This window comes from Impatiens glandulifera, chromosome 3 (assembly GCF_907164915.1).
Source record: "Impatiens glandulifera chromosome 3, dImpGla2.1, whole genome shotgun sequence".
Lineage (NCBI taxonomy): Eukaryota > Viridiplantae > Streptophyta > Magnoliopsida > Ericales > Balsaminaceae > Impatiens > Impatiens glandulifera.
This window is the reverse complement of record NC_061864.1, coordinates 59,161,596-59,174,224: the sequence shown is the minus strand read 5'-3', so window position 1 is coordinate 59,174,224 and position 12,629 is coordinate 59,161,596. Positions and strand designations below refer to the sequence as shown.

Sequence of the window (12,629 nt, the reverse complement as noted above, 5' to 3'; positions counted from 1 at the left end):
TAAATTCCCCTCTAAATGTTACACCCTACTGAATAATTATATATTTTTGTGAACCAACCAGACCAATTATTATCATACTTACATCTGATTATCGATGTCCAAAGACGATTCGACTCGGTTCTATAACACTATTTTGATATTATTTATAAATAATAACAACTAGCATTTAGCCCGTGCATTTGCACGAGTAATAATATAAAAACCGTGAAAAAAAATTACGGATAACATTTTTTATTTTATTTTTAACCGTTTTAAGTTTATGGGTAAGTCAACCCACAATTCGACCCAATTATCCATTTACTCAACATCATTATATATTAGTTAGTTAAAAAATTGAACTTATATTAATATTAAAACGTCCCGCGTTTATTAAAACGTCTCGCATCTTTGTAGCCTAGTTGGTTAAAGAGTTGTACTTGTTTTGTTAGGTTGCAAGTTCGAAACATACCTCTAGCATTTTTAATTTTATTTTTAACCGTTTTAAATTTAAAAACGGGTCAACCCACAATCCGACCCAAGTATCCAAATTAACCACAACTCTCGACCCGGTAATCCGGACATTTTAAAAATTAAGCATCATTATATATATATAGATTAGTTAGTTAAAAAGTTGAACTTATATTAATATTAAAACGTCACGCGTTTATCAAATTTGGTGTTGAATTTAAAATATAAAGTCTTTGTAGCCTAGTTAGTTAAAGAGTTGTACTTGTTTTGTTAGGTTGCAAGTTCGAAACATACCTCTAGTATTTTTAATTTTATTTTTAACCGTTTTAAATTTAAAAACGGGTCAACCCAGAATCCGACCCAAGTATCCAAATTAACCACAACTCTCGACCCGACAATCCGGACACTTTAAAAATTAAGCATCATTATATATATAAATAACCATAATCTAAATTTCATCCAAACTTCCTTTAATGTTTGTAAATATTATATTATTTGTTTGCTCAATAAAGTAAAAAAATATTCAATTATAATTCCCAAAATCTTTCTAATAAAAATGAATAAAAAAGAAAGAAGATGAAAAGTTATCATCTTTGCAGGTATAACAGTAAATATAAATCACACACTTCTCTCTCCCCCTCTTTCCCTTCTTCATCTTCTACCTGTAGGATTGACTATCGTAGACTTGCGCCAAGATTGAACTGCCATGAGATTTCTCCGTAAGATCGCTGGATTCTTAGGGTTTCCAAAGGACGAATCCCACGACGACGCCAAGGAAGTGAACCACAATAATGCCGCTGATCATACAGATTTCAACAATAGAGTTCAAACCAATCTTCCTCGTAGGGGGTTTAGCGTTCCCGTTCAGGTTCCCGTCGATCGACCTCAAATAGGCCCTGTTTTAGTCCCCTGCAATGTTGGCGACGGCGGTGTTCAGGTTGGATTACTTTATCTCTTTGATTGTCTCATATCTGATTCGTTAGTTACTTCTTCATTGATGTTATGGGTGTGATAATCGATCAGTATTACTGCGGTCTTTGAATTGAATGAACAATAGATCTTCTTGGGGTTGTGATGAATAAGTAGATTAACTGAAATTGTCTTACTCTCTTAAAAAAGAAGATTCAACCATGTTTGGAACTTTCTGTATGGTTTGGATTTCTAGAACCTCGGCAGTAATACTGTTCCTATGTGGATACTAAGACAGGTTGAAGATGTATGAATGATCTTTCTGAATTTGTGCAAGTTTTACTATGATGGAAACTTCATTAGACTTGATTTAGCTTCAGATTTCTACTAGCAACTTCATTATTGTAGAATCTTTCGCTGCCTAGCTTAGTTTTGCATAAGAATGATGGAAAGAGGAAGAGAATTCCTCAAACAAAGTTCAGTTCTCTGAAAAGTTCAGTGTTATTTGAACCTATGAATTAATTTTTCTGAAAATGGTAATGAAGACTCGAACCCACGTTATTGTGGACATCAGCTTTCATTGAACATATGAATTAGTCTAATGATTCAATTTCTTTTTTTACTTATCTAACATAACTTTAGGTAGATATCATACCTTCCAAACAAAGTCACCATGTATTATTAGCATGCCCCCACCATCTTCAAGAACACTTGGTTGGAATTGGTTCACATGGATTAACTTCTTCTTTTTTTAAAGAAGGAAATTCATAGATAGGATGGTAAGTGTGAAGATCACACCTAGCAATAGAATCTGATAAACAAGATCATATGACATGATTTGTTGTGGTACTCTTGGCCTAGGATTCATACATTCTAATGCTCTCGGTCTATAATCTAGATAAGGACCATGTCCGACCTCAATCCGGAGTAATGATTTTGACGTTGTTCTGCTTTAGGTCTTGTATGTTACGATTAATTATGCCTGCTTGTTCTTGTATTGGTTCGGTTACTGTGGATCAATGAAAAGATTCTCATTCTTTAAAAAGATAAGGGCTGCAGATATCATTTATTGGCAAACATTTACGATTTAGGTAAGTTTTCCACAAAAATTCAAACCTCACAATTAAAGTGGCAAGTTGCTGTTTTCCTGCAGCCTTTTATTTTGGCTTGATTAGTCTTATTCCTTCTTTTGCATTGTTGCATTTTTCTGGAGATGTTAAATAGGTCAATGATTTTCCCTTGAAGACTATTTATTAATGTACAAGTTTCTTCATTTATTCTTGTGTGTGATCATTAAGTATTTGCACAATCCCTGTTAGATAAGAGGCTTAGTGACGTTGTTATACACGATACCTTAGGCATAGAACAAGACTACACAGTATTCTTCATTTCAATTGAAAAAGATAATGGCCATAAGATTTAGTTATCGATGTCTATTTGCTATTGTCTAGAACCTTGCACTTTGATTTTCCTTAATGATGATACTAAATCAAGAAACAAGTTGGCCAAATTAGCTTCCATGTATTATCGAGTTCAAAAAATTGGAAGATTAGCCATATTTTCTTGGAGATGGCTTCTCTTCTTCAAAGAAATCGTAACTTTCACCAGATTTTCTCTTTCAGGAAGACTAATAATCAAGCTTTCCATAGTTCAAGAGACATTGCATGCTTATGCTTGTGGTCTACTTATTTTGTTACAATTTCATCTGAAAGATTATTTGGTTCTCTTCTTTATTATTGAGCTTCACTTATTTGTTTTCTGTTTTAGATAGATTTATTAAAAAGAAAAAAAATATTTCCAGGGATTAAAATGGTATGCCAAACAACTCAAGATAGATGAAGATGGCGATGTTGCAGATGAATTCATCGAAGAAATGGTAGTTCGAGACCAGCAACAGTTGCAACAACAACTGCCAATGCCGAGGTTTCAAGTGAAGCATGTTGCTAGACATGCAAAGGTAAAAAACCAAGCTATGTCCTTAGATGGGAAAATCCGACATAATGTAGAATTTCAAGGAAGATTGCAATGGGTGTAAAGGGCAATAAATAGTAAAACCCGATTAATGGGTAGCGAAAGAGTGTTAAAGTTCATCTCAATTGGCTCCCATGTTAGTTAAAGTAATGCACGTTTATTCGGTTAGCATATTTGTGAGATTCCAAATCTATACTGTTTGAAAATGATGGAATATGCTTTTCTCATGTAAAATGCTGGAATAGATACTAATTGGATGAGTATTATTTCTATTTTTTTCAAGATATATCATATTTTTGTCCTTATCAATATTAGTCACATTTGTTTTTGCTAGAATATTAAATGTTTATAATTCTTTGTACTAGATTACCTTAATGATGAGACTAACCTACTATATAACTTAAAAATCGGGTCTTGATAGACAAATGTTAGAGTTTGATTCTCACATTTTAATTGAAGTGCGGGTAAATCATCATATGTGGTTTCTGTCAGAAAAAAAAAAAAAATCATTATTAGTGTGGTTTGATTCTATTGTCAAAAATTATTATTAAAATTTGTTTTTAAAAACTTAATTATTAAAAAATTTTTAAATATTAATTATAAATTATCCTAAATTATGTATATTTTTTAAATATGTTCTCAATTTTTACCTTTTATCACACGACCTTTAAATATATGAATTTCTCGTGTAACTTTATCTAACTATCAAAATAATATTTTTCATCTCTTCATATTTCTACATGATATCCGGTCTTACCTATTATTACACTCAATGTCTTTTAAATATCTGAATTTTTCATGTAAACTTCAATTCATGATTTAAATAATATTTTCCCTTTCTTAAATTTCTATATAGTATCAGAGTAGGTTTTTCCATCTTGAAGAAACATGTTCATAATTTTCCGTTAGCCTCCTCCAATTGTGGAAATAGTTATTGGAGGAGAACTCAAATAATTCTATTATCTCATATTTTCGAAATCATTTATCACAAATTCCATAACGTTCTTGAGCTCTTTCTTGGTAGTTTTTGTCATTTCAAAAACTGTACTTTATATCTCGACCGATCTGTCCATCTTTATGTCTCGACAAATTTTTTCCGGACTTAATCTGTCCAAACATTATCACCGTCCAACTACATGGTATAGTCTGCCTACAAAAAAATCAATCTAGCGACACTCCGACGATTCAAACGTCACTCGTTGTCATCAACATCCAGCGACACTTCGGCGATTCAAGCATTACTCACTATCATCAACATTCAGCGACACTCCGTCAATTCAAACGTCACTCGTTGTCATCAACATTAAATTGTTAAACTAAAGAAAAAAAATATTGTATTGAATTGTTATTTATGGTTACATAGATTATTTCTATTATATAGACATTATAATTGACATGTAAGGAAACTAAATAATATAATATTGATATTATCACAATTTATAATATTGTAATAATATCTTACAAATATATTATATTATACTCTAACATCCTCACTCAAACTCACAATGCAATAAAAATAAATATTGAGAGTTTAACAGTTAAAAATAAAAACGCGAACAATAAGAAGTTACGCATCATTCTTAATTTTTTTCTCTTCATTCTCTTCTCTCTTCTGCCCAATTCATTGATCATTCGCCAAAAAAAAACAGCTCTTCTTCGATTCAGACCAACCAAAATTAACAACCAAACCAAAATCAATCAAACCAAGTTTCACAAACTCCTCCAAAAACCAAACTGAAATCAACAACCCACAACAACCAAAACCAAACCTTAACCAATCAAACCAAAATTTACAAACCTAGGGAAAACCCAAACTTAATTCAACTCACTATTCTCAACAACAACCAAAACCAAAACCAATCAAACCAAGTTTCACAAACACAAGGAAACACCAAACCAAATTCAACTCCCTATACTCAACAAAACAACTAAACCAAAACCAATCAAACAAAGACCAATCAAACCAAGCTTCAAAAACTCACTTTTGATTTTCTCTCCTCAAGGACTAATAATAAAACCAACATTCTTCTAAACTAGCTAATTCAACCAAATCAACCTCCGGTCCATCCAAGTTACCCTCCTCACTTAAGAACAAAACAACCAAACTCATTTCCACCAAGCTACCAAAATTTCCAATCCAACTAAACGTAAACAAATTCACTCAAATGAAATCCCAAATCCCAAATAAGTTGATTAAGACCACCGACAAAAAATAATATTAATTATAAATTATTATATCCCTCCATCAATGGCTAAGGTAACCATTGATGGAGGCAGCGAAAGACTATCATTTGATTAACTTAAGAACGATAACAAGACTCTGATATAATGTTAAATTAAAAAGAGAAATATTGTATTGAATTGTTATTTATGGTTACATTGATTATGTCTATTATATAGATATTATAATTGACATGTAAGGAAACTAAATAATATAATATTGATATTATCACAATTTATAATATTTTAATAATATCTTACAAATATATTATATTATACTCTAACATCCTCACTTAAAATCACAATGTAATAATAATAAACATTGAGAGTTTAACAGTTAAAAAACGAAATCGCGAACAATAAAAAGTTACGCATCAATCTTAATCTTTTTCTCTTCATTCTCTTCTCTCTTCTGCCCAATTCATTGATCATTCGCCAAAAAACAGCTCTTCTTCGATTCAGACCAACCAAAATTAACAACCAAACCAAAATCAATCAAACCAAGTTTCACAAATTCCTTCAAAAACCAAATTGAAATCAACAACCCACAACAACCAAAACCAAACCTTAACCAATCAAACAAAAATTTACAAACTTAGGGAAAACCCAAACCAAATTCAACTCACTATTCTCAACAACAACCAAAACCAAAACCAATCAAACCAAGTTTCACAAACATAGGGAAACACCAAACCAAATTCAACTCCCTATACTCAACAAAACAACTAAACAAAAACCAATCAAACAAAGACCAATCAAACCAAGCTTCAAAAACTCACTTTTGATTTTCTCTCCTCCAAGACTAATAATAAAACCAACATTCTTCTAAACCAGCTAATTCAACCAAATCAACCTCCGATCCATCCAAGTTACCCTCCTCACTTAAGAACAAAACAACCAAACTCATTTCCACCAAGCTACCAAAATTCCCAATCCAACTAAACGTAAACAAATTCACTCAAATTAAATCCAAAACCCCAGATAAGTTGATTAAGACCACCGACAAAAAATAATATTAATTATAAATTATTATAGCCCTCCATCAATGGTTAAGGTAACCATTGATGGAGGCAGCGAAAGACTATCATTTGATTAACTTAAGAACGATAACAAGACTCTGATATAATGTTAAACTAAAAAGAGAAATATTGTATTGAATTGTTATTTATGGTTACATTGATTATGTCTATTATATAGATATTATAATTGACATGTAAGGTATCTAAATAATATAATATTGATATTATCAAAATTTATAATATTGTAATAATATCTTACAAATATATTATATTATACTCTAACACCAGCGACACTCCGACGATTCAAACCGTCACTCGCTGTCATCACCATCTCATCCCCTCGACAACATCCTCTCCACTATCATAACTACCCAATGTTTTTTCTATTAAATGGCTAACGTTTCCATCAAAACTCTTCCTAAGTCGATTCGAGGAAATATGTGGTAAGTTGTGTAATCTCAATATCTATTACTCAATTTAAGGGGGAATGTTGAATTATCTCTTCATCTTGGATTATGTGCAATTTTTCTTGCACTCAACATATTGTTTTGTCAACATGTTGAATGTTGTCAGTCTTTGACTTTATCACACTCAGTGTCCTTTAAATATATAAATTTCTCTATGTAATACACAATATTTACATCTCCATAATCACAGTTAACTTAAATATTTTCTTTTTCTTCTTCTAAAATCACATCAACCAATTTAACAAAAATATATATATATATATATATATATATATATATATATATATATATATATATATATATATATATATATATATATATATAAATATTCGTATCCTCATAATCATAATTATTAACTTAAATATATTTTTTGTTTTAAAATCATATGAATAAATTAACTCCATCAACAAACAAAACAATTACTTAGTACCAACCAAATTTGAGTCATTCTTACTATGCTTTAAGTTTTATTCTTTTTGTAAAACCACTTTTAGGTAAGGTGTTCAAAAATCGATTGTCGCTTAGGGTCAAATCCTGTTTGGGGAAATTTGATTTAATTCATAACGAAATGAAAGAGCTCGTTTTGACCGTGATGATAGTCTTGGAGCTATTTTCAATTAGCCAATTAAGATTCTTAGATGTACTAGTCATAACTCTGAACCAAATATTCGACCGAATACGAATTCATTGTATTCGAATAAATTGAATTTTAAATTCGAATTATTTGACAATAAAAGTAAAAAAAAAAATTGAATTGGAGTCGTTTTGACTTTCAAATTGGCTGAAAAAAAATAAAAATCGAAGAATTTAAATAACCCGAAAACCAAACCAATGAATAACCGTATCACTCGTATGAGTTAAACGTGGGCTAAGTCCAATAGGCCCAAAATAAAAATGGGGTCCGCAAAAAACAAGTAGGGGAAGAATATAAAAGAACGGGGGGCCATGCACATGCCCTCAGTTGTTCTTCCTCTCTCTATCTATCTATCTCTCTCTGTTTTGCTCTTGCTTCTTCGCCTTGTCCAGTGTGCATCTCGATGATCATCAATTATCGATCTTGAATTCATCTGTAAGTTTCTCTTCCACCAATCTCATTTATCTGTTTTCATTTCGAGAAATCCATTCATAGATGTCAACGCAATCATTTTCTTAGGGTTCTCCATTTCCACCCCCTTCTTCTCTATATTCAATGGGCTGCACAGTTGGAGAAAAGCATATCCGAGCCAATCGGAAAACTCGATCATTGATCAGAACGGATGTCGGAAACAACAACAACAACGCCGACAACAAACCATCGGTTCCTTCCGCCAGTTTGGAATCGGGTATCGGATCAGTTAATTATCAATTTGCTGCTGATGGATCGGTTGAGGATACAGATGTAAGTACAAATTTTGATTTAGTGGATGAAACTGGCTGGGAATATTTTTCTGAAGGACAGTTGGAGGAAATCTTGTTGACAAATTTAAAGTTTTTATATAAAGAAGCTTTGTCGAAGCTTATTGGGTTGGGTTATGATGAGAGTGTTGCTCTAAAGGCTATTTTGATGAGAGGACATAGCTATGGACAAAGTGATGTTTTGACTAATATTCTTCATAACTCATTAAGCTATTTAAATGGAAGTATGTCCATGGTTTCTGATGATAGTTCACCTTATTTTACTGATTTAAGGCAGTTGGAGGAGTACTCTCTTGCTGCATTAGTTTGCTTTTTGCAAAGAGTTAAGCCTAATCTGAGTAAAGGGGATGCAATGTGGTGTCTTCTAGAGAGTAACCTTCATTTGGCACGAGCTAGTGCTATGGATTTTCCTGGTATTCCAACATCTGCCAACAATGGACCCAGCAATCCTGCTCCCAGCAATAATACAGTGGGTATGAGTACCGGCCCTGCTGAGTTTTCCCCAGATTTATGTAGGTTTCATGGAGGATGGGGATTTGGAAATGGTGGTACTTCTGAGTTTCCTTCTAATGGATATAGCTCTTCTTATGCATCAGAAGGGGGGACTATGCAGAAAGAGATTGAATGTCCAAAGAGATATAACCTAACGCCTTCAATGAAATCCTTGTTGAAAAGGAATGTTGCATTGTTTGCTGCTGGTTTTAGGGCTAATTCGAGACAGTCACAGGTTTCCCCAAGCACTCTAGCAGCTATGGACAACCCTGGAACCCTGAATGTCCATAAAAAGGAGGAGGAGCATCAAGTTTCAAGTAGCCAGGATGTTGTAACAGCAGTATTGAGTAAGTTTCGTGAACTTAATCTCGACGAGGGTACCGATAGTGTGTCAGAAGATCAAAAGGATGAAGTGATATTAAATTTGATTAGTCAGATTAAGGATCTTGAGAAACAGGTGAAGGAGAGGAAGGAGTGGGCTCAACAGAAAGCTATGCAGGCTGCAAGAAAGCTGAGCAATGATCTTACAGAACTGAAAATGTTAAGAATGGAAAGGGAAGACATCCTACGAATGAAGAAAGGGAAGCTACCACTTGATGACACTACGATGAAGCGTTTCTCCGACATGGAGACTGCTCTGAGAAAGGCAAGTGGTCAAGTGGATCGAGCAAATGCTGCTGTTCGAAGGCTTGAAGTTGAGAATGCGGAAATTAGAGCAGAGATAGAAGCATCTAAGTTAAGCGCGTCTGAGTCAGTTAATGCATCTATGGAAGTTGCAAAGCGTGAGAAGAAGTCTCTTAAGAAGCTTTCTGCCTGGGAAAAGCAGAAAACTAAGTTACAGGAGGAAATTGCAGCTGAGAAGCAGAAGATATCCGAGTCCCAGAAACAGTTGGTTCAGATCGAGGCTGCTCAAAAGGAGGCTGAGGTATGTAAATCCCTCTCTCAGGTGCTTTGATTGAAATGACTGTTGGTTGTACTTTCAACTGTATTGTCTTGTTTTATAAGAATTTTGGTGAAGGATTTTGCTGTATTTTCTTGAATGTGTATTACACAATGAAGTTATGCACACAAAAGACTAATTAGGAAAGACTGATTTGAAATTACCTCATTTGGAAACAATTATAAGTTTGTTTATGTATCCGAATCCTGATGAGAAACAACTTTTTGAATCTGTCTTTAACTAATATTTGTTTTTAAGAAAAATGTCAACCATATACTTTTTTTTATCCAAAATATTTGTATCCAAGTGTTCAGGCCAGCCACCCAGGGCAAGTCCCGGGGCTAGGGAGAAGCCCTGCTGCCACCCCTAAAAAATGTATTGTCTTTATTTTACCTTATTTTTAAGATTGAACATTTGGTCTATTGGTATGATTCTTACTTTTGGTGCAAGAGGTCTCAAGTTGGATTTGCAAAATAGCTATAGCTTTGTTTTCTATGATTTTATTTAACTTATTCTGGTTGACACTTGAGATTATATGATTATCAAAAGCTCATCACAGGTTGTGTATGTATTCCGTTTCCTTTCATCACGTGTTTCTTTCTTGGAATCTTGTTTCTGCTTTCTTTATTCTTACTTGATTACTACTCGAATTGGTGTCCTCTAACTTGATGCCTTTTGTCCTTCAATTATTTGAAAAATAGTTTTTCTTTTCTTTGCTGGTGTCCAAGGGAAATGATTGCAATTTTGGTGTTGAAGAATGTTGACCACTGAATTTTAAGTTTTGAATGAGTTAAATCGCTATATGTTGAGAACTCATTTTAGCTCTATGGTAGAGCGAATGAACTCATGCCCGCAAGCTCATGGGTTCGAGTCTTCATGACCGACTATTTATCATTTACACTTACCATGGGTTTGAGTCTTCATGACCGACTATTTATCATTTACACTTACCGATTTAAGCCAGGTTTGAATAAGAAACTATTACTAATCCTTGACAGGAGAGGTTGAGGAAGGAAGTGAAAGCTAAAGAGTATGCAGAAGTGAAAGTTGAGGAAGAAAGGCGGCTTAAGGAAGAAACAGAGGCAAGTAACAAAAGGAAGCTTGAATCATTGCGTTTGAAGATCGAAATAGACTTCCATCGTCACAAGGACGATATCCAAAGGCTCGAACAGGAATTGTGTAATCTGAAAGCATCTTCAAATAACAACAATAATGCAGCAGCAGCAACTTATCTTCAGAACAATAATAGTAATATCAAATCAAACAAAGGAGAAGGAGGAAAGAAGATGACACAAGAAGAATCAATTGCAAAGATGCTTAATGACCTGGATGAAGAAGTAGTAGCAATTGACAGGAAATGCTTGATCTGTACTAAAGAGGAAGTTTCGGTTGTCTTTCTTCCATGTGCTCATCAGGTTCTTTGTTCGAGATGCAACGATGATCATGGGAAGAAGAAGGGGAAAACTACTTGTCCTTGCTGCAGGGCTCCGATTGAACAGAGGATTCGGGTTTATGGAACATCTTCGTAAGTGAATTTGAAATTTCATTTTACATACTCCATCTCAAAACTTCTTTTTTTGGTTTTTTTGAAAAAAAAAAAGTGAATGTTTTTTATTACAAATACAACTGTGTTAAAAAGATTGGAAAATAATAAACTTTTTTGGTACAATTGGATATTAATACTGTTTATGGATGATGGTAAGACTTGAAAGGATTTTTTATTTTATTTTTATCTTCCTTGGTTTTGACAATTATTAGTTATGCATGTTTGGTGTTTTTAAGTCATGGTTAGATAACTTCAAAATTTATGTAGAAGAGATCTAGAATATTAATTGCTTACCAAAAATATTCTAGAGTTTTTTTTTTTCTGGAGAGCCCTTCCTTAATAATGTTTAAACCTGAAAAAAAAAATATAAAGATTAATTGTGTTTCGGTCAAACATGTTTGGTTTCAAACTTTACTAAAAACGCTTTAAATTGAAAAACGTTTTAAGTTGAAGTAAGTGGGGGCTTGTTCTTCTTCTGTGACAAATCTAAAAATTAAGAAATTATTGTTTGGTTTTAAAACCCACAACAGAAGGATTTTGGATCCGCAGTTTTCACCAATGTGCCCTTTAAATGTGTGTCATCCTTAAAATTGAACTTATTTTATACATAAAATGTGAACTTATGTGTAAAATAAGCTTAGTTTGAAGGATGTCACATTGAAAGGACACATTGTGAAACTTTAAATCTTCTTCTCTAACAGAAGAAATTATTATTTGCGGATAAAGTTTGAAATGTGCTAATGTCATGCAATAGATAAGTTCAATCATTGTAAGAAAAAATCCAATTGGATTAAAGAAGCCATTGAACATTTTAATGAGGATTATAATTGTTAAATTTGACAATCATAATCCACGTTAAAATGTTCACAATAGATTCTTAAAACCAATTGGATTTATATCTTACCGTGGTTGAACTTATCTGTTGTATGGCATATGATAAGAGCAAGTTTCAAACTTCAACTGCAAATACCCAACCATAAGACATTCTTTGGAAAGTACATCATTAGATGGGATAACAATGAAAGTTCTTTACCTGTCTCTCAAATTCTTACCTTTTTTTGACAAATTTGTTGAAATCTCTGTCTATCAAAGAGATTAGTTTGCTTAAGAGCAGCCAATTTGGCTCCTATTGCCATGAAAATGATCAAGAAATTCTACAGCATTCAATCGTTTTACCTAGAGAGCAATCAAAGAAGGGTTCATATAGAGCATTCAATCTTTCT

General features: G+C 33.0%; 2 protein-coding genes across 2 annotated transcripts; both read left to right on the top strand.

Annotated features, from left to right (window-relative positions):
* The first annotated feature begins 1,048 nt into the window (after positions 1–1,048).
* Positions 1,049–3,610, top strand: LOC124931848. The gene is made up of 2 exons (XM_047472422.1): positions 1,049–1,384; positions 3,158–3,610. Exons 1-2 carry the CDS (start codon positions 1,154–1,156, stop codon positions 3,389–3,391), a joined length of 465 nt encoding a protein of 154 aa, XP_047328378.1. The 5' UTR covers positions 1,049–1,153; the 3' UTR covers positions 3,392–3,610.
* A 4,396-nt stretch (positions 3,611–8,006) lies between these two features.
* Positions 8,007–11,592, top strand: LOC124929376 (MND1-interacting protein 1-like). The gene is made up of 3 exons (XM_047469723.1): positions 8,007–8,102; positions 8,187–9,845; positions 10,859–11,592. The coding sequence occupies exons 2-3, from the start codon at positions 8,223–8,225 to the stop codon at positions 11,387–11,389; spliced, it is 2,154 nt and encodes a 717-aa protein (XP_047325679.1). The 5' UTR covers positions 8,007–8,102; positions 8,187–8,222; the 3' UTR covers positions 11,390–11,592.
* The last annotated feature ends 1,037 nt before the right edge of the window (positions 11,593–12,629 follow it).

Bases quoted from the DNA above. Each gene is read 5' to 3' on its own strand.
- LOC124931848 (XM_047472422.1), top strand. From the start codon at position 1,154: ATGAGATTTCTCCGTAAGATCGCTGGATTCTTAGGGTTTCCAAAGGAC. The intron at 1,385-3,157 runs GTTGGATTACTT...AAATATTTCCAG, and splicing joins TTGGCGACGGCGGTGTTCAG to GGATTAAAATGGTATGCCAA.
- LOC124929376 (XM_047469723.1), top strand. From the start codon at position 8,223: ATGGGCTGCACAGTTGGAGAAAAGCATATCCGAGCCAATCGGAAAACT. The intron at 9,846-10,858 runs GTATGTAAATCC...AATCCTTGACAG, and splicing joins CTGCTCAAAAGGAGGCTGAG to GAGAGGTTGAGGAAGGAAGT.